At 42.9% G+C, this 21,532-nt stretch overlaps 1 protein-coding gene across 2 annotated transcripts in view; it reads left to right on the top strand.

Annotated features, from left to right (window-relative positions):
* The first annotated feature begins 7,042 nt into the window (after positions 1 to 7,042).
* ARMC2 (armadillo repeat containing 2) overlaps positions 7,043 to 21,532 on the top strand; it is a 97,909-nt gene continuing 83,419 nt past the window's right edge. Inside the window, exons 1-4 of one of the 2 annotated variants that reach the window (XM_045843817.1) lie at positions 7,043 to 7,285; positions 7,724 to 7,796; positions 15,677 to 15,848; positions 18,881 to 18,885. In XM_045843817.1, the coding sequence (XP_045699773.1) occupies positions 7,068 to 7,285; positions 7,724 to 7,796; positions 15,677 to 15,848; positions 18,881 to 18,885 (468 nt within the window). In that variant the 5' untranslated portion in view covers positions 7,043 to 7,067. The remainder of the gene's footprint in view (positions 7,286 to 7,723; positions 7,797 to 15,676; positions 15,849 to 18,880; positions 18,886 to 21,532) is intronic. The other variant, XM_045843815.1, reaches the window with a different exon arrangement.

A 21,532-nucleotide genomic window follows, 5' to 3' on the forward strand; every position in this document is an offset into this window, starting at 1 on the left:
AGAAGCCCCCTGTGAATGGGGGAGTGGTGAGCCTAAGTCACTGTATCCCTTCTGGGAAAGACAAGGACAGACCTTAAGCTGGAATCTTGGAGAGGCAGCAGAAGCCTTACTGTCAAGTGAAGTTTGCTGCATTTATCTGTGTCTTGTACTTTGTAATTTTGAAATGAAGCTATGGTTGAGATGTAGTTACTACATAGGACTATGAGTTTTCCAAAAATGAGTAGAATATACAAGGACTCTGCCCAACTTTCCATCCAGGGGCAGCAGAATATAACAACACTGAATATATTTTTAAATGACAGTGAGACACAGAAATGAAGTTGCATTTTGATCACACCACAAGCTGTGAATTCAAAAATTCACGAGTAAAAGGGACTTGGTGTGAGAACCCATATTAAATCACTGGAAAAAAGGTTTCAACCCTGAAAAACACAAATACTTTGTTTCAGGTCCTCAGATTATCCAACCAACTAATAAATATTTATTGTCAGTTATGTTTGAAATCCTGTTCAGTACTTTGAAGAACAATGACATTCTTTTAGTTCAGGTTAGTATCATTTCCCGCCTAGCACAATGACTTAACACATAGTATGTGCTCAAAAATATTTTCCATTTAATTATTCTTTGCCATATACTTAGCACCAAGGGATGTGGCATTTTTCCAATGTTGACAGCAACACTTCAGCTGAAAAATCTCCATATTAGTAAAATGTGGTGCAAACCTGAATGGAGAGTGATTATGGTCTCACTTGTATTTAACACTGGAAAGTGTTGCTAAATGGTGTAAGGGGAGAGAACGGAATTTAAACCAGAAATATGTGTGGGGTTCTTTTTGCCACTCAACTGTGATGGTGCAGTAAAAACAAAAATGATTGCCCATGGGAGGCCTAGAATGGGATCTAGGTTGTCACTCATTAGGCCTTTGGCCCCTATTTTGTCTCTTGTGCAATAGGGATGACAAGCTGGCTAGCTCAGAATGGCAGGGATGCTCAAAAACATAATACACAGTGTAGTAATACCCTTTGTAATCTCTGAAGTCCTGCACAAATGCAAGGGCTCAGTAACAGCAACCGTTTGACACTTCGTTGATTGCCACGTGCATAACGTTTTAAATCTATTTTCTCGGTCTTCGGCACTGCAAGACCTGGCTAGGCACTATTATTTCCCTCCTTTTTACAGATGGAGAGGTTAAGCAACTAGTTCTACATCACACCGCGCCACAACTTAAACCAGTAAATCCTCTTACCCCTAAGCATTAAGCAGCCTTCCTTCTTGCTGTTTAATAGAGACGTTGAACTCTCAGAGGGGTTCAACAAATGCGGATCGGTAAATTACTAAATAAAAGTAGACGCTTTTCCACCGTGGTAGGTCCAAGCGGAGGCCTCACCCTGCCCCTCTTCCCAAGGGACCCTCGCACTCCTCGCCTCCGGTCCTCGCCCAGGCTCCTCCCACTTCAACACCTCGGCATTTCTACGCATGCGTTGGGGGGCGGGCGCCAGCCCAGCGACAGGGAGTGGCTCCGGGGGACTACCCTACCCCACCCTTCTCACCGGTGCGCCCCGCCCCGCCCCACCTCGCCCGGCTCCGCCTTCTCCATCTCTGCTGCCTTGGGAAAACTGGAAAATGAACTGAAGCCTCGCATCTGTTGCTGTCTCCAGCGCTAATCGCACAGGTGTTTTGGGTCTGGCCAGAAGCCCCCTTCTCTGCGCCCACTCCCAGTTCATTCTCTGGCCGGCTCCTCGGGATAGCCCAGCAGAGACCTGGCTCTACAGCAAGCGTCCCAGGTAGGGAGTTTGTGTACGGTTGCCATGGAGACGTTGGCCAGCGGGTGGGGCGGACCCGCAGGTGAAGATGCTGCTCCACCTCTGGACCGGTGGAGGAGGGGGCATTGCTGAAAGTGAGGTAGCCGCTGTCCGCACGACGAGGCCTGAGACGTCCATCGCCCGTTCACCGGGGTCCCCCTCCTGCTGCCGTCTCCCTTTCTGTTCCCCGATGGGGAAAAGAGGTGATGAGAGTGCTGTGTATGTTTTCAGGGTTGGGCCTGGCTGTCTATATCTATATACTGAGCATTTAGCCAAGTGCTCTGTACTTGGTAGATACTCATTAATATTCGTTGAATGAGAGAATGGTAGACTAAGGGGCTTTGTCTAGACAGACAGTGACCCGGCCAAGGTCGCACAAGTGGTACCTGGGCTCTTCTATGCAACAGATAGAGCCTCAATAAATAAGTGTATATGTTATAATATTCATTAAAATATATCATATGTACATATAACGCATTTCATCATCCATTCCCTCAAGTATTACAGCAGGTCTCTCACTCTGATTTGACATTACTTTCACTTAGTAGAAAAGCAAGTACCACTCCACTTGTATCCTTTGTTGTGAATTTATTAAATTTTGATTAGTTGTTGAGTTAGCATAGATGATGTCAAATAAAATACTTAATAAAAATTGTGTTCATAAAGGAAAACACCTCTCATTTAAATTAAAACTTATAAAACACATGAATGAAAACACTGAACAAATGTCATTCCTTTTCTTTTCCAATTTGTTTTTTTAAATGCAGTTTTTCATTCATGGAAGGAATTTCTGTTGTATTCTTTCATCACACAGCACTTGAACAATAGCTGATGCTTTTTAAAGGCCAGGCACCATGCTAAAGCACTTCACAGGAATTATGTTATTTAATTCTTGAAATAATTCTATGAGGCAATTTCAATTATTTTATAGATGAGGAAACTGAGTGTTAGAGATGTTAGAAGCCCTGCCCTAGGTTACATAGCTGTGAATTGTCAGAGTATTGGAACCCCTCCACCAGCGTCTAAGCACTTAACCACTGCCTCTTTGGATGCTCATATTAACATAAAAGAAATTCACAATCAGGTAAGGGTCCTGAGCATTTATTTGGTTTGCAGGGAAAAGAGTGTGGAGATGGCCAGTCTTTCCCCTGTTGCAAACTTCTTGGCAGTGTTGCATTTAGCAAGAAGGCGCTGATTCAGGTGACTGTTGGCAGCAAAGGTGAAGACAGATCTTTGTAATTAGGTGTTGGGTTGGCCACAAAGTCCGTTTAGTTTTGTCTGTAAAATAAAAGACAGTTTTTTTACTTTCACCAATAACTTTATTGATTTGGATATTTTGAGTATGTTGGCTATCTTCCACTACTGGATTCTAGTGGGTAGAGGCCAAGGGTGTTACTAAACATCCTCTATGCATAAGACAACCCCACAGCAAAGAATTATTTGGCCAAAATGTCAATAGTACCAAGAAACTTCACAAACCACTTTTGACACATTCAGTCAGTCACAGTACCTTCTCCATATACTGCAGAAATCTTTTGTGTGTGTGTGTTTCAGCTGTGTTTTTACTTTTCTTTAAATAAAAAAGCATAATACACCAAAAATGTTGCGTATCTTCTTCCATCTTCAATATTAAAATGGCTGCACAAAAATTCACCAATTTTGATGTTTTTTTAAATGCACACTGTTATGACAGCTGTTACAATACAGTCTAACAAAACTGTTTTTGAACAAAGTGTAAGACAAGCACCACTATACATCATACAGAAAAAAACTAAACGAACATTTTGGCCAGCCCAATATATACAATTGTTGACCTTCGGCTGTGCCTCACATGGAGAGCTGGGGCTCAGAGTCTGGGGGGGCAACACCAGTAACAGAGGCACAGTGGGAAGGGGTACTGGCAGAGACCAGCTGGGGGCCTTGTGAAGTGTGGAGAACAGACACCTAGCAGGCTGGGGGGGATGAGAGGCATGTCCAGGAAAGCTTTAGTGTGGACCTCTAGGAGTATGCTGGGTGATTATATTATATAAGAACCGTTTTTGTTCTTCCTAGTCTTTTCCCTTCTTTCCATTCTGCCAGTCCCTGCCAGGTCACATCATGCCTCAAAAATCTTTTAATTTTATCATTAGCTTTTATTTACTTTCTTGACCTACCATTCAGTTTTCTCTCTGTTCCCACTTCAGTCTTTGTTTCCAGACCTCCTTCCTATCCAGCACACACCCCATATGTCCTTGACATTCTGCCTTGGCTCACTCATTGACTTCACTGAAAATTCCTTCTCTACTCAAACCCCAGTGTCAGCCATTGCCACTTGCTCAAATTCAGCTAGTTTTTTCAGAACTCAGATCAAGCATCACCTCCTCCAGGAAGTCTACTTGACACCCTCTTCCAGTCAGAAGTTCCTTCCTCTTTTGTAACCACATGGTGGTTTATTATTTTTTTTTAATTGCCCCCATCAGTTTCTACCTTGTATTAAAATCATCTGGGTACAAATAGGGCTGATTCTCAGCTGGTACACGGCAAAAACGCTCCAGCTGTGAAAATATAGCATGTCTCTACATTGGTGTGTAAATAGCTGCAGCCCCAGGCCTCTGAGTACCCCTCCTCCGACCACCCCTCTAGTGGGGGGTAATTTGAATATCATCCCTGGGTATACATCATAGCTTTTTGCTATTACTTAAGACCCTGTCCACCTCAGAATTGTTGTGGGGATTAATTGAGATGATGTACTCGAGAGTAGTACTTAGCACAGTGCTTGGTATTGAAATAAATGGTAACTAGCATTAGTGGTCCTTCTTGCCCAAGAGTGAAGATAGTATATATTCCTGTCTGCATTCCCAGAGATCCCAACACCGGCTTTTGCACATGAGAAACAGTTTGTCAGTTCTAGCTGAATGAATGTGTTCCAGTTGTCAGGAGGATTTCTGTAAAGTTAACATTTCTGTTACACTATTGTGTAATACTTTGATATAAAGAGGCAAGCTTGCAAACTCTGATTGTTTTTTAAGTAGGTGAAAACCATCTATAACAAAAATTTTAAATTTAACAAATAAAAAAATCTCCACCTTAAAAAACCCCACTTCTAACTTAGTTCACTTGCATTATTGAACATTTTCATGTTTGATTTAGTTAATAATATATTAATATTAATATACTAATAGATTAACTGCAGATATTATATTGTTAAAATGATTCTTCACAATATAATTGTTAATGTGAGATTTGAGGGGAAGAAAGAGGAAAGGTGAAAAAGTTGCATGAGATTTTGTGATAAAAATTTAGAGACAAAAAAATTTTAAAGCCATTATCTGCATTTCTACCAGTATTTGATCAGTCTAAACACCCATATGCCCAACTAATTTACCAACCCCCTGGAATCTGACCTGAGTCCATGCTCCTGCTTTGTTGTTCTGTGGAAGAGTATAGTTTTCAGTGCCAACTAACACAGCCAGGGAGAACCTTAGTCAGGAGGGATGGTCCGTTATTACTTAACCAGAGCCCTTTCTCTCATCTTTATTAGGTCTGCCAGATCTCCTTTGGACATTGCTAGACTTAATAGCGACATGTGGAGCCAAGAGAGTTGCAAACCTGATTTGGAAGAAGCTGGTTCACCACACTGAAGCTTCTCTCACTGAGCAGTATGAGTCCTTAGTGCAGTGGGCCTCCCCAAACACACAGACCTGTCACGGCCACTCCAGTCAGGTGGTGTAGGAATGAATTTATATCACTGTGCACCCAAAAATAATCTCCATGCATATTTAACACACTTTATACATATTTTTAATAATTACCATAGAATATTTTTTACTAAAGAGCCCATCATACCATATTCTATTAGAAGTAAAATGTACCAGGTCTGTTGTATATTCTGTTAGTTGTTTTAATTTGCATAGTGGTTTTGGAGACCTTGCTTTCACTTCAACCTCCTACATCAAAATTACTAGAAGAGTGTTGCTTGCCTAGTGATTTCTGTACTCTTTTGCCTCGACACCTGGCCTTCCCACGTGAAAGGAATGGCATGCTGTTGGTACTTTTCGTCAGACGCCTTTCCTCAAAAACTCTAAGGGTGAGGCCTGGGTAGAACTAAACGGATGTTCTGGTTGTGTGTTGTTATGCAACAACTTCACATGTAAAACCATGATACGGTGAATCTTTATTTGTCTAAGAAATCACCTGTTGATTGTACTTGTGGAAATAGAGTCTTTTTAGCTTCCTTTGGCATGTCACCAACTTTTTTCTTTTTTGGCAGATTATTCTAAAACTGGGCAGCTGAAACATATGAATAATTTCTAGACCTCTGTGTCCTTAGAATTATAACATTTTCAGGGAATCAGAGGGTTTTTTTTAATGAACACCTAATACCATATACTAATTAGAATTAAGTTTTTAAAATCTCGACTACTTGAGGTTCAGAGCTGTCAGAGGTGCCTGGCCAAGTTAACCAGGTCTCCGTGGCACACACCAGCATTTGAGAAGGATCCGCATTCTCAGGACCCTTGTGCGTGACTTCTCGTCTTGGACAGGGGTTAGGTGGCCTGGAAAGGGGTCATTTGATACTGATATTTGGCATTTATTCATCTAGGACACTATCTCACATTGAAGGCGATTTGAAATAATCCTTTCAAATATATGAGCAAATTGGAATTGAGCCTTTCTCTGAGTTTACAAGTTACATTTACAAAAGCAAATATAATTTGGAAATGGATCCCATCTATTTAAATTTAAACTTATGCTAGCATTTTGTGTGGAGGACAGCAGGAAAGAAAAGGAATATTTAGTTTAGAGTTTTAAGAGAAGCCATTCCTGTTTCTTGGGGAAGAGAATATTCTCTTGGGGAAGAGAATATTCCCCAATATTTCATAGGGGAAGGGGGTGGAGGAGATGAGATGATTTTCTCTTCTTAGTCCATTTTTTTTTTCATGACTTGGCCTCTTTCTCTCTGGGTTTAGCTTTCATTCTGGGTCTCCTCCCTGAACATCACTTTCCTTAATCACATATCTGCCCAGGTGCATAACAATGCCCATCAACCTGTATCTTTGAAAGCTCTTCTCCCGTCCTGATCTTCGAACTGTAACTGACTAGAAGATTTTTAATTCAAATGTATTTATCAGTTTTTCAGGTTTAATATAGAGGGATGGTTTATGTCTATATGGATGGAGTTAAGTACTACTTTCTAAATTATTGGATGAAAATATTTGATATTTTGTATCTTATATTTCTAGGGAGTGTCCTCTCACTGAAGGACATTTTACTTTAAAAGGAAAGATGTTGTCTCCAAATGATAAAAAGTTGCAAAACCTGGATCCGTTTTATAGGCCTTCATTGGCCAAGCAGAAGACCAGTGCAGAAATCATAAGTGAAGCCCGAAATGCATTAAGAACAGTGAGGACCCAAAGACCATTTACGCCACAGGAAGACCAAAGGAAACTATTCGGGCCTGCGTCTTCAAGGACACCAGAAAACAGACCCCCTTCCTCCTTCAGGTATACGGCCTTTCTCTTGCCTCTGGGTTCGCATATGTAAGCCACCAGCTGACATTTCCCCGTGACTTCTGCTCCTTCTATCAGTTATATCTCTTGTGTCTGGTCAGGATTCCCAAAGATAATTCCAGGCCTGGGGCCCAAGAATTTGGTCTGCAATGGTTAACACTGGTGTCATATCTACTTTACAAAGCAATACAAAGTTTTAAAAAATCATTATGTGGATTTCTTCTTTTCATTATTCAATATTTTTAAGTCTTCTAAAAGGAATGAAAAGTTATTAATAAAATGTTTTAAGTACCATGATTTTTTAAGATTTCTTCTTCCTCAAGACTTATGCATTCAATATGTTTGTTTGGTGCTAGTGTTAACTAATATACACTGAAAGTAAAAGAAGTGATTCTTCCCAGACTAACACTCCTGTTCCATCTCCTGTGCTAGCCTCCATGCGTCCAGTTTTGAGTCATCTGATTCCCGGCCCATCTCTGGTGCACGTCTCAGCCCACTGGAGCTTGTGAGTACTTTATAATATCATGAATGCTATGAAATGGACTCGGTCAAAAATACTTGGAATCAGCACTTACAGATGCTGAGAAAATGATCACATAGACCTACATGTAATGCTAATAATTGAGTATGAATGCAAATTCTTTTATACTTTTTCAAATATAATGGTTAGTACCTAATAAAACATTTCTAGTTACCTATAGTTTAATAATAATTTTTATTAAAAATACAGAGTAACCTGGCAAACAAAATGTGTCATAGAATTTTTTTAATTCAAAAAAGTTACGCATATATATTATTTTATTTTTAATAGTTGCATACAAATAGATACATGTACATAAAAGACAACTGTTTGCTACCCAAACAACTCCAGCAGTCTCTTGTCCCTTTATTCTTCATTCTCCCCTCCCCAGAGGCCCTCGCAGGGGTGTCTAACCTATATCCCGTGGGCCCCATGTGGTCCAGGATGGCCGTGAATGCAGCCCAACAGAAAATAGTAAATTTACTTAAAACATTGAGTTTTTTTGTTATTACGTGTCACAGTGTATTTCATGTGAGGCCCAAGACAACTCTCTTCCTCCAGTGTGGCCCAGAGACGCCAAGAGGTTGGACACCCCTGCATGAGTTGAAATTCTTTTGGCACTTTTTATTTTTATTTAGATTGAAATTCCCAAATAACACAGTGTGCTGCTGCTCTGTGGCTTATGAGCTTGAAGAATTATCTCATGACTGACTTTCCTTGGAGGAGGAAGGAGATTTAACTCTTGTCTGTCCTCCCAGCCTCCTCACAGTAGTTCCCCCTTTCTGTCCCTGCTCCTACTCCCAGTAGAGATGCATCATAATTTTGGTTAGATATTTTTTTCTCCAATTATAGAAACCCTGTTTACAGCAGAGCCTTGAACTAGCAATGGTTAATGATGATTACTTCTTCCTTCTGGCATTAATAATTGCCTGCTTTTTTAGTTTGGTATTATTACTATTTCAACTGGAGAAGGGATTTCAAGCTCTTCCCCAGTGCTCTAAATCTCTTTTGTCTATTCAGAGACACGAGGTATTCTGTTGATTTGCCTCTGTGGAGAATGTTCCACCCTCCCTCCTGGACCACTTGCCCTGGACACCTGGCACACAGCTGGCTTTTCCCTCTTTCCTGGAATTCCTGCTTCTTGGATCCAAAGTCCTTCTCTCTCTTGGTTTACTCTTGCTTTGGTGGAGCACTCCCTCCAACAATTTCTTGAGAAAGAGTGTATGGGAAGTAAGTTTTATTTGAGACCTTGATTCCTGTTTTTTCTCTCTGGAGTGTGTAGGGTTTTTCTTTGTTCACACTGTACTGGAATTTTATGATAATTGGCCTTTGTGTTAGTCCATTTTCATCCGTCCTGCTGGGAACTTTCAGTGAGAAATCTCGTGTCTGATTTCAGACCTTGGAAAAGCCCTTGACTTATTTCGATATGTCTTTCTCTCTTTTTTGTTCTGTTCACTCTTTCTGGAATTTATTATTTGGATGTGGAATCGCCTGGACTGGTGTTTTAATTTTCTTGTTTTCTCTTTTCTGTTTCTCATCATTTTTTAAGAAGAGATTTTATCTTCTAATCCTTTTACTGAGTTCTTTTTATTTCTGCTATTTTTAATGTCTAACCCCTCTTAAACTTATCTTTATATATATGTATACTATATATACATAATGTGTATATATGTATATATAGTAGTCAATTCTTGTTTCATGGCTGTAGCCTGTCATCTGCATACATTGATGATAGTTTTGATTTTTTAATTTTTTTTCTCACAGTTCTGAAGATTAGAAGTCCAAGATCAAGGTGGTAGCTGGGCTGATTACTTCTGAGGACTTTCTACTTGATGAATGGCCATCTTTTCTCTCTGTCTTCACATGGTCTTTCCTCAGTCTTGTTGCATTTTTCTGTCTGTTTTTTATATCAGAGGCTCTCCCTGGGTAGTTCGTGCTGCTTGTTTGGCTGCCCTTACTGGAGAGTGGAGTAAGAATGCTCAGGTCAACCCACAGGTGCTACCTCCTACACCTCCATTTGCAAGGGAGGGGTCTGGCTGAGCTGTGCTGTTTATGAAACTCGCAATGACAGTATCTTTAGCACTTTCCTTGTGGGCTGGTTAATTTTCTATAGAAGTATCTTCAAAACTCTTGTCTGGAGGATAAAGGCTGGCTGCTAACTGCCAGCAGCCAGATGAAGGAAGAAGGTAGGAGTGCCTAACATTCAGTATTTGAAAGTTCCATTAGTATCTATGCTACAAAAAGCAGCCCTCCCCTCCCCTATGCCTGGTTAGCCTGATTCAGAGATATCTCTGTTTTACTCTCTTGAAAGAACAAACCTCCCATCTGCTCCTGAGTCCAGTAGCCTGATTACATAGAGCTGGGGGTGGGGTGGGATGGGAATAAGAAGGACTGGCAGCCAGTCCTTCTTATTTTAGGTACCCCTCCCCTGGGCTCCTGCAACTTCAAGTACCAGTGATACCAATTCCTTAGGCTTTGATGGAGTTGGAGTGGCACTCAAGCAGCTTCTCAGCTTTTACTACTGGATGTGTGTGTGCATGTGTGTGTGTGAGAGAGAGGGTTTGATGGACTCTTTGAAAGTAAGTTGCAGACCTTATAAGACTTTGTCCATAAAAATGTGAGTGTGTCTCATCTGAACAAGCATAGTATCCTGTATGACTATAATGCTATAATCACATCTCAGATTTAATGTATAGTCATTTAATGTACAGTCCATGTCTGAATGACCCTAATTGTCTCAAAAGGTATCTTATATTCTTAAAGTACTCATCAAAATGCCTCTGTGAGGAAGATTATACTTGTTCTTATGTTGCAGATGACAAAAATAAGATTCCAAAATAGTACTTATGAACCAATGCACAATAAACATTTTGCCAGCCATTGTTGTCTGATGGCTGTTTGTGGCCACAGCCTTGGAAACCACTTGGGTTTTGAGTCAGCGGCAGTAAGAGGCCCCTCGGTTTGGCAGCCCAGTGGGCTGACCTGGCTGTAGAATGGCTCTCTATTCTGTGATTCTGCCTTTTGACTGCCATAAATCATTTTTAATATTTCTGTAGTTTGGGGGACTCACTCAGTTTTCACCCACTCTTTCCTGAAAATCCCCGTGTATAGAGCTAACCTGGTCCTCGTCAAGCTGTTACAGTTCTAAGAGTGCAGGGCTAGGTGTCAGGCAAAGACAAGTTGGCATTTGCCTCAGTTTAGCATCATTGCCATTAAATTTCTTTATTGCAGGATGTCTGGGTACTATCTGAAAAGTAAGCATGGACTAAGAAATCTGCATGTTAAATTAAACAACCCCTTTAGTTAGAAATATTTTTGTTATAGTAGATTATGTAAGGGTCTCAAGTATATTTTATTTTATACAGTAATTAAAGTTTGGAGCTCCCAGTCAAAAAATTCTGAAAGTGGCCTCATACCACCTGCCCTCCTGTGTTCTTTCCTCCTTTCACTCCACCTTTTAATGGTCCCCTTGACGCTGGTAAGCACTGACTGACAGTGGGAGGAGAGGAGGGCCTAAAGGAGACGGATAAAGCAGTAAGGTGGGGCTGGGGTATCTAATAGTTAGGGGCCCCTTGCTGAAAGAATTGGGGAAGACCTAACCAGTTGAATTTCAGTGCTTTGTGGATCTAGGACACTTTCTCTGGCTAGTTTACCTTTTCATAGTTCCTTGGCTCGCAGTCAGATAGGGAACAGGGACCCAGAGGGCAACTCATTTCAGCTCGACACTTATCAAATCAGCTCAACTCCGCGCTTGCACGCCTACCCTTCTCCCTCCCCTCCCCACCCCAACATCTGACAGTGGGCTTCCTGCACCCAGAAATGACCTGGGCTTCAGAGACTGATGGAAAAACTGGTGCTCCTGGTCCTGACACTCAGGCCTCAGCTGGCTGGGCTGGCTGGCTCCTCAGGGTTCCCATTAGCACCTATAACTTTTAAGACTGGAAAGCCCTGCAATTTACAGTCTTCCACAAACATTTATACCTGCTTTGTAGGAATGCTCAGGTAAACCTTTTGTCCTTCTTAGCCATCTCTACCCCCTACCACAGCTTTGAGCCTGGAGCTATTGTGTAGTGGTAGTTACTCCTATTTTCATTCTGTGGCTCCAGCTAGCTGGTCCTCAGATTGATCCACTCAGGAGCAGCTGCTCTCATGCTTTGGACTGTATGTAGGAAAAGCTATGTGACCATGTGAATAAATAGGAAATGTTGTCTTTCTTCATTATCCTTGTCAAAACAGAATTCTCCCTGTGTCTTCTTACAAAGCCTTGTCATTTAAGCTCCAGGTATTTTTATTAAACTTTTTGTTGACATACAGAAAAGACACAGATCATAAGAGTGCAGCTTGATAAATGTATACAAGCTCAGCACACCCAGCATTCAAAAAGAACAAATAGGTTATCTCCAGTGCCCAGACCCCACCTCCCCACGGTGACAGCTGACCTGACCCCTCACAGCGGAGACTGTTTGAGCCATTCTTTTTACATTTCATAGGAACCAAGCTCCAAGTATTTGACAAGTAAAACACAATTTGATGTATTTAAAAAGAAAGGGACATAGGAACACATCTACACCTTGAGAATAGAGAAGAATCCAGGGCAAGAAAAAGCAGAATAAGAATGTCAAAGTGGTGGTTTTTCTTTCACTAGTTCTGAAAGGAGCAGTGACATTACTGCAGTGAGTCACACGCCAGGAGAGGCAGTGCATCCCAGAGCACCTGTGGAGAAATGGACATACAATTGCCATACTCCGGGGTTATGTGCTTGGGGGGATTTTTAATATTTGCTTTCTAACTTCCAAGAGGTCAGTGTGTATGTGTGTGTGTGTGTGTTCTGTTGCTTTATAAATTAAATCACAGCAGCTTTCTGGGTAGGATGTCGTTGACTCCCTTTTCCAGCCTTCACATAGAATAAGGGAGACGCCCCTTCCCATCTGGTGATTCCCAAGGAGCCACGTCAGGAACTGGTCAAGGCCCAGGTGCTTGGAGGAATGTTGAAGACAGACAGACCTCTTAAATGTTCTAGGAATTTTGTCTTCTTTGATTAGGTTTTCTAATCAAGAAATAATCTAAAAAATAGTCTTTCAGTTTTCAATGGACTGTAGCAGTTTTTTTATTAATTTTCTTTTTTTAAAGATTTTATTTATTTATTATTTATTTTTAGAGAGGGAAGGGAGGGAGAAAGAGAGAGAGCGAAACATCAATGTGTGGTTGCTGGGGGCTGTGGCCTGCAACCCAGGCATGTGCCCTGACTGGGAATTGAACCTGTGATACTTTGGTTCACAGCCCGCGCTCAATCCACTGAGCTATGCCAGCCAGGGCCGACTCTAGCAGTTTTATCAACTGGAATACATCTTCACATCTGACTTTCCAGTGTCCCTGACTGTACTCGAGTCCCTGGTTAGTGCCCTGACACGAGACATGAGGGCAGTGAGATTCTCAAGTGAAGATTTCAAGTTGCCTGCAACAGTCTCTGAATTCTAAAATGACATGAATTATATACGAAAATTTTTTGACTGTTTTGCTTTATAAAGGCCATTTTGCTCCACAAAGTGAAAGACCATTTTGTAGAGCCTGGCATGAGAGAAATCGTGGCTTGTTTAGTAGTTTTGCCTTGAAGAATTAAAAATGCTTTATGTGTATCAGTTTACCTCTTAAGTAGTCCAGTGAGATGCATGCTTCAAAGGGATAAATAATTCAGTAGAGGTGTGTAGAAAAAGTGGACCTAACATCTTGTTACGTGAACAGTGACTGATTTTGCACAAGGAAGATCATGCCGCCTGTCAAGGAGTAGCTGAAGGGCTTGTCCTGCCATCCAACCGCACCTTGTTCTTCTCTCGTGGGTAAAAATGACCTCTGCAAAACTATATTTTCCCTTTTTATAAGATCTTTTACCTAGTACACAAAACGCTTGTAACAGTTAAGGCATCTGTAAAAGAAAATGTTCCCTTCATCCTCATTATTGGTGTTTGGCAGCCTTCTCGATCTTCGCTTCCAGTTTAAGGTACCTGCAGAATACAGGTGTTTTTAGATAAGAAAACCTTGTATTTACACTCAATGTTGAGATTATCCTTATTTATCTTATCTTTTATAATTATACCTAAAGCACTTATTTTCCTGTTTTATATTCTTAGCTTTTTTGTGACTATTAGCTTCATGGCCTAAGTCACATTCTAATGAATCTTTTACAACAAATTAGTGAGGATAAAAAGTAAAAGGAGTATTTATCAAACAAATATAGCAGAAGTTAAACAGACAAAAAGTGTTGTCTCCTTCAGAATAGAGCTCTCTGAATTTAGGATCTTTTTCCAGCAAGGTTGTGTCCGAGGCTTGGGCCTTGGCTGTGAGACTTCAGAGTAACTTAGAACCAAATTCAGTAAATAAAGGGTGAGTAACCTGCACGGGGAAGGGAGCGAGCATTTCTTGAGTCTCCGTAGCAGGAGCTGTACATATGTCAGTGTCCCTGTAAGAAGGGGACCACTGTCTCTGTTTGGTAGGTGGGCAAGTTCAGAGAAGTAAGCGGCCTGCCCAGGCTCACATAATGAGTAAGTGAATTCCACTTCAGACCCATCTGACCCAAAGTCGTTTTCTCTTCCTCTATATTGTGTTATTTTATTTATCATTTTTCCATGTTTGGAAGAATGTGTCTCTGATGTCATAACTAATTTCTTATGTGGTTCCTGAGCCAATTTCAGATGCAAATGAACACAAGGGCATACAAAAATATCTTGAGTACACCTGAAAAACAAAACAAAATTATTTTGAAAAGTGCCACCATTATTGAAATAAGCCACTTCTTGGAAAGAGAACTCTAATATAAATGCCATTGTTCTCTTAATCATATGAGAACATATGTATTTAAAATTACGCATCATATATGATAGATGACTTCACCCCATTTTCCAAATTATCTGACTTGAATTTCATACTGGATAGTTAAAATATTTGTTGACTAACCTGCTGGATTGACAGTCACACATTTCACATATTATGTAAGTAACTTGAGGAGCTTGAACTTTATTATTTTTGGTTAGAGAGCTGAAAAGCACTTGCTGCCATAAGGTCACTCTTGCACACACAGACAGTCGTGCTCAAGTTGGAGAGCACAGGGGTGGCCCGGCAGGCAACGCTGGGAGTGAGGGTCGGGTCTCCGTGCAGCCCTGGCCCTGGCTCAGGCCGCCGCCGTCTGGAGGTTAGACCAGGGGTGATCCCGGAGGCACAGTGCTCGGTGCAGGTATTTCTAAAAGTCTTTAAGGAACTGGAATTTTGCCAGCAATGTTTCTTTTCTAAGGATATCAGCACAGAATTCTGGAGATATGGAAAATAAAACATATTTATATCCTAAGTCCAAGACAACTTCTTGCTCTTATGTTTTGTAACTATAAATTATTTAAAAGTTTTTATATCATTAAAAAGTATTTTTTGGAATCCAAAATGTGTAAAGGTAGTATTTATATTCCATATAGTTCTTGACACATATAGGTGTCCAATAAATGTTGTCTGAGCTGAACTGAACCCCAAATTTGCAAAGCATATTGAATATACTCCACCAAGATGTTTAGTTTTTTTATACAGATACCTGCTAGCATTGGTTTTGTTTTTGTTTTATTTTAGATACACAAACAAGGCAGAACAGTAGAGTATATAATACAATATATTTAGCAAGAACAATGAAAAAGTGTTATGTATAGAACATATTGAGTCCGACAGGCCAGTGAGCCACAAGGTCCCAGGGGGAGTGGGCGGGTGCAGGTGCAGCCAGACAGGAAGCTCTGTCTGCACTCATCTGGGAGGTGAGAGCCAGCTCCAGGGTGCTGAACTTATTTGGGATGGAGAAACTCATGCCAACCTTTTGAAAACTCTCTTTCCAGAAACCGAAAGCCCCAGCATTTCCCACCACAGAGGAGGACCCCTGCCTTTCTTTTCCTAAACCCCCAGTGGACCCTGCGAAGATCAGAAGAATAAGCAGCGCCCGGGCGCGCTTGTTCAGGGCGGCCTCCCAGGGGGCTCTGCTGCCAGACAGGACCCTTCTTCCCGTGGAGCGTAAGGCCAAGTAACACTCTTTAAAACCTGGGGGCAGGCATGTCTCTTGAATTTGCACACAAAAGCGATTTTTACATAATTTTTCAAACCTCATGTGATTTTTAGGGTGGCTAAGACTTAATTTTGTACAGAAGCTGGGTAAGAAATATTTGTTCATATATTTGTTCATATATTTTTCTGGGTGTTTATAAAGAATACCTAAATATCACAGTTTTCAAAAAATCATAACTTGGTAAAAAGAGAATATTAGTTTAAGTATTTTCTAATGAATAGGTTTATTATCTATATTGGAGAAATGATTTTTAAAGTATTGTTTAAAAAGTTGTTAATTTTGTTATGCATATTTAAGGTTCATACAATGTACACTAAGCTTGGCTCTTTGAAAATACCCATGATCCCATGGAAAAATTAAGCAAAAGTTGAATGGGGCTTTTCCTGCCCTCACAGAATTGCTAGCAGGGATCTACACCTGGGAACAGAGAGGCTGAAAACCTGAAATTCTAAGGAGTATCCCTAACAAATGCAGTCCAGGGCGCGCTAGGAGTTTTCCAAACTGTAGGTAGTAACATCCCTGTTAGTGGGATGACAATCCGTTTAGTGGATCACGTCAGCATTTTTTAAAAAAATGAAGTAATCTTGCATGTGACGGAAAATATCAGGGCACGCTGCAGACAGTAAAGGTAAGTTTTGCTTCAGGAGAGTTTGCTTCAGACACACATGGGTGTTTAGAGCCACATTATAAATTCATTACCTAGTACCTTTATATTGAATCATATAATAAACTTATGATTACTGTATGTGACAAAAGGTCAGACAGCCACCCTCCCAGGGGCTGACGGACCTGGCCTCCTTCGGTGCGAGGACTGCCGAGGGGGCGTGGGTCACCTTCCGGAGAGGAGGGGACGTGAGCTCGGATGCCGAGGGTCACAAGTCACCACCTGAGGGCCCTGCTTGTTTCACACTCAGGCATTATCTTTTAGTCATCGACATTTCAGTGTAGATCTCATGGAGGAGTCCAGCGTTGTGACTTCTTATGAAAAAACAAAAGGTCTGGCAGCTCTAGGCCCCCTTTCTATGCAGCCACCACGAGAATGATCGGAGCTGCGTGTGTGTGCCCCCATTGGCCCAGGACAGGAGCTGCTGTGCCCCGTGTCCCCCGGCCCACTTCGCTCATTTCCTGCCTGGGTCCTGTGACCCCTAGTGATCCCTGACACCACTGAAGAGGCAAAATCAAGGAGAAAGGAAAAGACAGGCAGTGCAGAGTGTGTGTGTCACACGGTGATGCTGTCCTGGAGTATAACTGTCTCTCAGTATCGATGGGGGATTCATTCTAGGGCCCCTGCAGATACCCAAATGTGCAGGTGCTCGAGTCTCTTATATAAAGGGGCGTAGTATTTGCATATAAGATATGCAATCTTGGGTACTTCAAATTATCTCTAGATAACTTCTAATAGCTAACACAATGTAAATGTTATGCAAATACTTGTTTTCCTGTATTGTTTAGTAAACAATGACAAGAAGAAAGTCTATAGATGCAACCATCTTAGGCCTAATAACACAGCACACATTAGGAACACCGTACCATTGTTTCCTGACTGTTTTGTATCTGGGACTGGTTGAATGTGCTGTTACAGAACCCACAGATATGGAGGGACAACTGTTTATAATTAGGCAACTCACTTTACCTTGATGTTCCAATTTGTTTCTGTTCTAACAGTCAGTCAATCAGAAATGTACTGAGCCCCAACGAAGTGCCAGGCACCATTCTAGGCCACCAGGGTCCTGTCCTCAAAGAATTCACAGTCCAGGGAGGGGAGACAGACAATAAACAGGAACACAAAGAAGCAGGATAATTTGGGTTCTGACAAGTGCTGCGAAGAAGATAAGCAAGACAATGGGATGATGACAAGTAACTGTGACAGGAGGAATCTGGGTTCGCTCCTGACTCTGGAAGTATCCTTGAGGAGGTGGCACCTGGGTTGAAATGTGCGTGATGAGGGGAAGGAACCATGTAGACATCTGTGGATCAGTGTCACGCTCAAGGGACAGCAAGGCCGGAGATGGGAGTAATCTTGGGTGGCAGAGGGCCTGAAGGCCAGTGTGGCTGGAAGGTTACTAACCCCAGGGAAGCTGGAGGGAGCTGAGGCCACAGGTGATACTGGGCCGGGGTGCTGGGGGATGGCCCCGGGCTTATTCTGCTGGCAGCGGAAAGCAGGGTTTAAGCAAGGGAGAAACATCATCCAACTTAACATTTCTCAACTGTAGCTGCACATGACAGTCACCTGAGGAACTTGTCACATGTCCCACACAGGGTGTGTGGGGAGGGAGCAGGGTGGGGGGCATGCCAGACCAGTTAACTCAGAAAGGCTTGGTGGCTGCAGGAGCCAGGTCTTCCACGAAGAGGAGAGGGGATGGGATCTGCAGCTCAAGGCTGGGGGTGGGGTCAGATGCAGACAGGAGCAGGGCCACTTCCTGTAAACAGGATGCAGAGCTGGGTTACCAAACAGTTGTTATTGGATGGTTTTGCTTCTGAGCCCAAATGCCGCATCCATGTTTAAGGCATTTAACTCTTGGAAGCTCGCCCTGAGAGCTTTGCTGCTTGCTGACCTGGTCACCTGTTTGTGGAGGCGACTGAAGAGATGGATGTTTTACGCCCTAGCCTCATCTTCTGAGCTTTCCTTGTGGCTTAGTGCCTTCCCTCCGGGGCCGCCTGGCCCCTGGCCACAGTGCTCCAGTTGTGCTCTGGGAGGTGCCGTCTGCAGTGTCACATCCCAGCACTGAGGCCACCTTCATGCCTCCAAGTGCCCCAAAGCACCTGTTCGCTGGGTTCCTGTGACCACCCCCCCACCCCCCCCACCCCCGTTTGCAGGCCAGCCTCACCGTTTCCTTCACCCCTGTGGCGTCAGCACTCCGGGGACAATGGCAGTAAAAAGTCACTGTCATTTTAAAGGCCCAATTAAAAAATATATTTTAGCGTTCTAGCCTTGGGATCATTGTCACTTGTACAGGAGCTCCCTGGGCCTGTTTCCGAGCCTCTGTTGTTCAGAAAAGGCATCTTTTATTGGGTTATTGTAAAGGTGACCGTGCAAGACAGGGGTGCCTCCCTCCCTCTGGTGCGAAGCCCTTTGCAACTGACACTGCCAGAGGCAGGGCTAGAGGTGTGGTGCCAGGTTCGGAATTTCTGATTTAAGGACAGGAAAGGGGAGGATGTGTGTGCAGTCATCCTGACAGGACCAGCAGTCTCATTGCTCTGTGTTCCAGTTAGGGCTTTTGGCTGGAGGGGGACAGTGTTGCTAACCCTGCCCTGGTTATTCAAGCCAGACGGGGACCTCGGTGCAGCCTTCACCTTCTCACCCATCCCTGTCATCCTTGCCGTCACCAGCATCACCTCCCCGCCCTCGGCCCCAACAATGGGCTTTCTAAATGGGTTTACAAGCACTTCTTGTGTCTGTGTTCTCCTTTCCCGCCACTGCCTTTCTGCCTTTATCACTTCTTGCCTTGTCCCTGGTCATCCAGCCCTCCCGTCTTGCTCACAGCCAGAGCCTGCAAGTGGGTCAACCCAAGGACCCTCAGCCCTCAGAGCAGCCAGCAGAGCCGGGGGAAGCCGACCTCCCAACCAGACGTGGCCATGAGCAGTGGTCTTATCCCTTTATCTTAATGGACCATGAAAAATCATTTTCTGTGTGTGCCATAGGGACAAGCGGTCAGCAAGCAAACAGAAATCAGATTGCATCATCTTGCTGAAAACCCTCACTGTGCCTGAAGGAGTGTTTGCCAAACTGAGTTCCAGGGAACATTTTAGCAAAATATTAATAGCTTTTCCTTGGAAAAAGTGTTCAGTGCTGAAATAAGTCTGCCTACTTTCTTTCCCTCTTGGAGAGTCGCAATCCACATGAGTGTATTTAAAGGGTTGGTGAAGCCATCTGTAAAGAAACCTGTTTCGTTTTAATTCAACCCAGCATTTCAGAAATCTTCATGGCTGTGGAATCTGTCTTTTGGGCAACACAGCTTGGGGAATACCGACCTCACACAGAAGTTAGCAAACTTTTTCTACAGAAGGTCAGATAGATAGTAAATATTTTATATCTTGAAGGCCACACAGCCTTGGATCAACCTACTCAACCATGCCATTCTAGTGGGAAATCAACCAGAGACTGATATATGGCCACTGAAATGTGAATTTCATGTAATTATATGTTACAAAATATTTTTTTCTTTTGATCTTTACCCTCAACCACTTAAGAATATAAAACCCATTCTTAGCTTGCAGACTGCACCAGAACAGGAGGTAGGCCAGATTCGGTAGCTGTTTGCTGACTCCTTGTACGCACAGCTATGCTGTGACCTGGCCCCAGCCTACCTTCCCAGGACCTTCTTTCGACTCCCCTTGCTTACCCATGTCCATCATCTGTGCACCAGCAATGTGGAACTCCTTGCTGTTCTCCATACCCTCCCATCCTGCTGTTTCAAGCCTCATGCAGGACCCGCTATGTAATTTGTTGGACCCAGTGCAAAATGAAAATGTGGTGCTCTTTGTTCAAAAATTGTTCAGAACCTCAAGATGGCCACAGGGGAGCATCAAACCAGCATGGGGCCCTTCTAAGCACAGGGCCCGCTTGACTGTCCAGCTTGTGCACACGTGAGGCTGGCTCTGACTTCAGGCTTTTGTTCCTTCTTCTCAAAACTCCTTTGTGCTGCCTGCTAACCCTTCAGAATGCTTTGCAGGCTCCACGTCCTCTGTGGCTCTTTCCCTGACCAACTCTTAACCCCTCAGAACTCCCCTGCTCTCTCTGTCCTCCCTACCTTGCTCAAACCATTGCATTTCTCTGTACTACATTTCCCTCCTTACACGTGCCTGCTTCTCTTGTCTCCCTTACTAGACTGAGCAACTTCAGCAAGTAAAGAGATTTTCTCTATTTATGTAGCCCAAGAGCCTAAAACAGGGTTTTAGGCTAGTATATAGTAGGTGCTAAAGAAAGGTCTGTGAAACGGAACTGTGTCTGCTGGGTAATACTACTGGAAGTAGAATACCTTTGAAGTTTACCCGTGATCCATTACAAAATTACTGCAGTGTGCTGCAGATACTTGCCAGGCAGATACAGAGCATCCTTAGTCACGCTCACTTTAATGGTGGAGATCCTGCAAAAGTACAGTGAGCCCCAGGGCACCTCTTCCCTGTGGCTGGCAGCTCATCTCGTAGGTTGTCAAGATACAGGGGCTGCATGCAGCTCCTTCACCTGTGAGGATGGGTGTTCCCCCTATAGAAAACTGGCCCCATGACACTGGGGCATCTTGTCCACCACTGGACCAGCAGCACTTGGAAGAGCATCTGGCCCACAGCCGTGGGTGCTGAATAAATATTTATGGAGTAAATGAATAAGAGAAATAAATGCTAAAATATAGGCACAGGCTAAAGATGCTTTGTAATCTAAAACAAAATACATGCCTTATGATTCAGTAGTAAAGATATTTAAGATAGCATAGTGCTATGGAGAGAGGCTGGGACCGGGAGTCAGGGTTCTTGAGTTCCATTAATAATAATGACGGTAACATCTAGGTTTTGAGTGTGCTGGCGTCATGTAAGTCATTAGGCCATATCATTTCATTCTCACCACATCCCCAAGGGGTGGGGACCATTGAGGAAGGTGAGAGAAAAGTTGAGAGGCCTTCCCAAGTCACACAGC

The sequence above is a fragment of the Phyllostomus hastatus genome, unplaced genomic scaffold (genome assembly GCF_019186645.2).
Source record: "Phyllostomus hastatus isolate PE091 unplaced genomic scaffold, TTU_PhHast_1.1 phas_contig_40, whole genome shotgun sequence".
Lineage (NCBI taxonomy): Eukaryota > Metazoa > Chordata > Mammalia > Chiroptera > Phyllostomidae > Phyllostomus > Phyllostomus hastatus.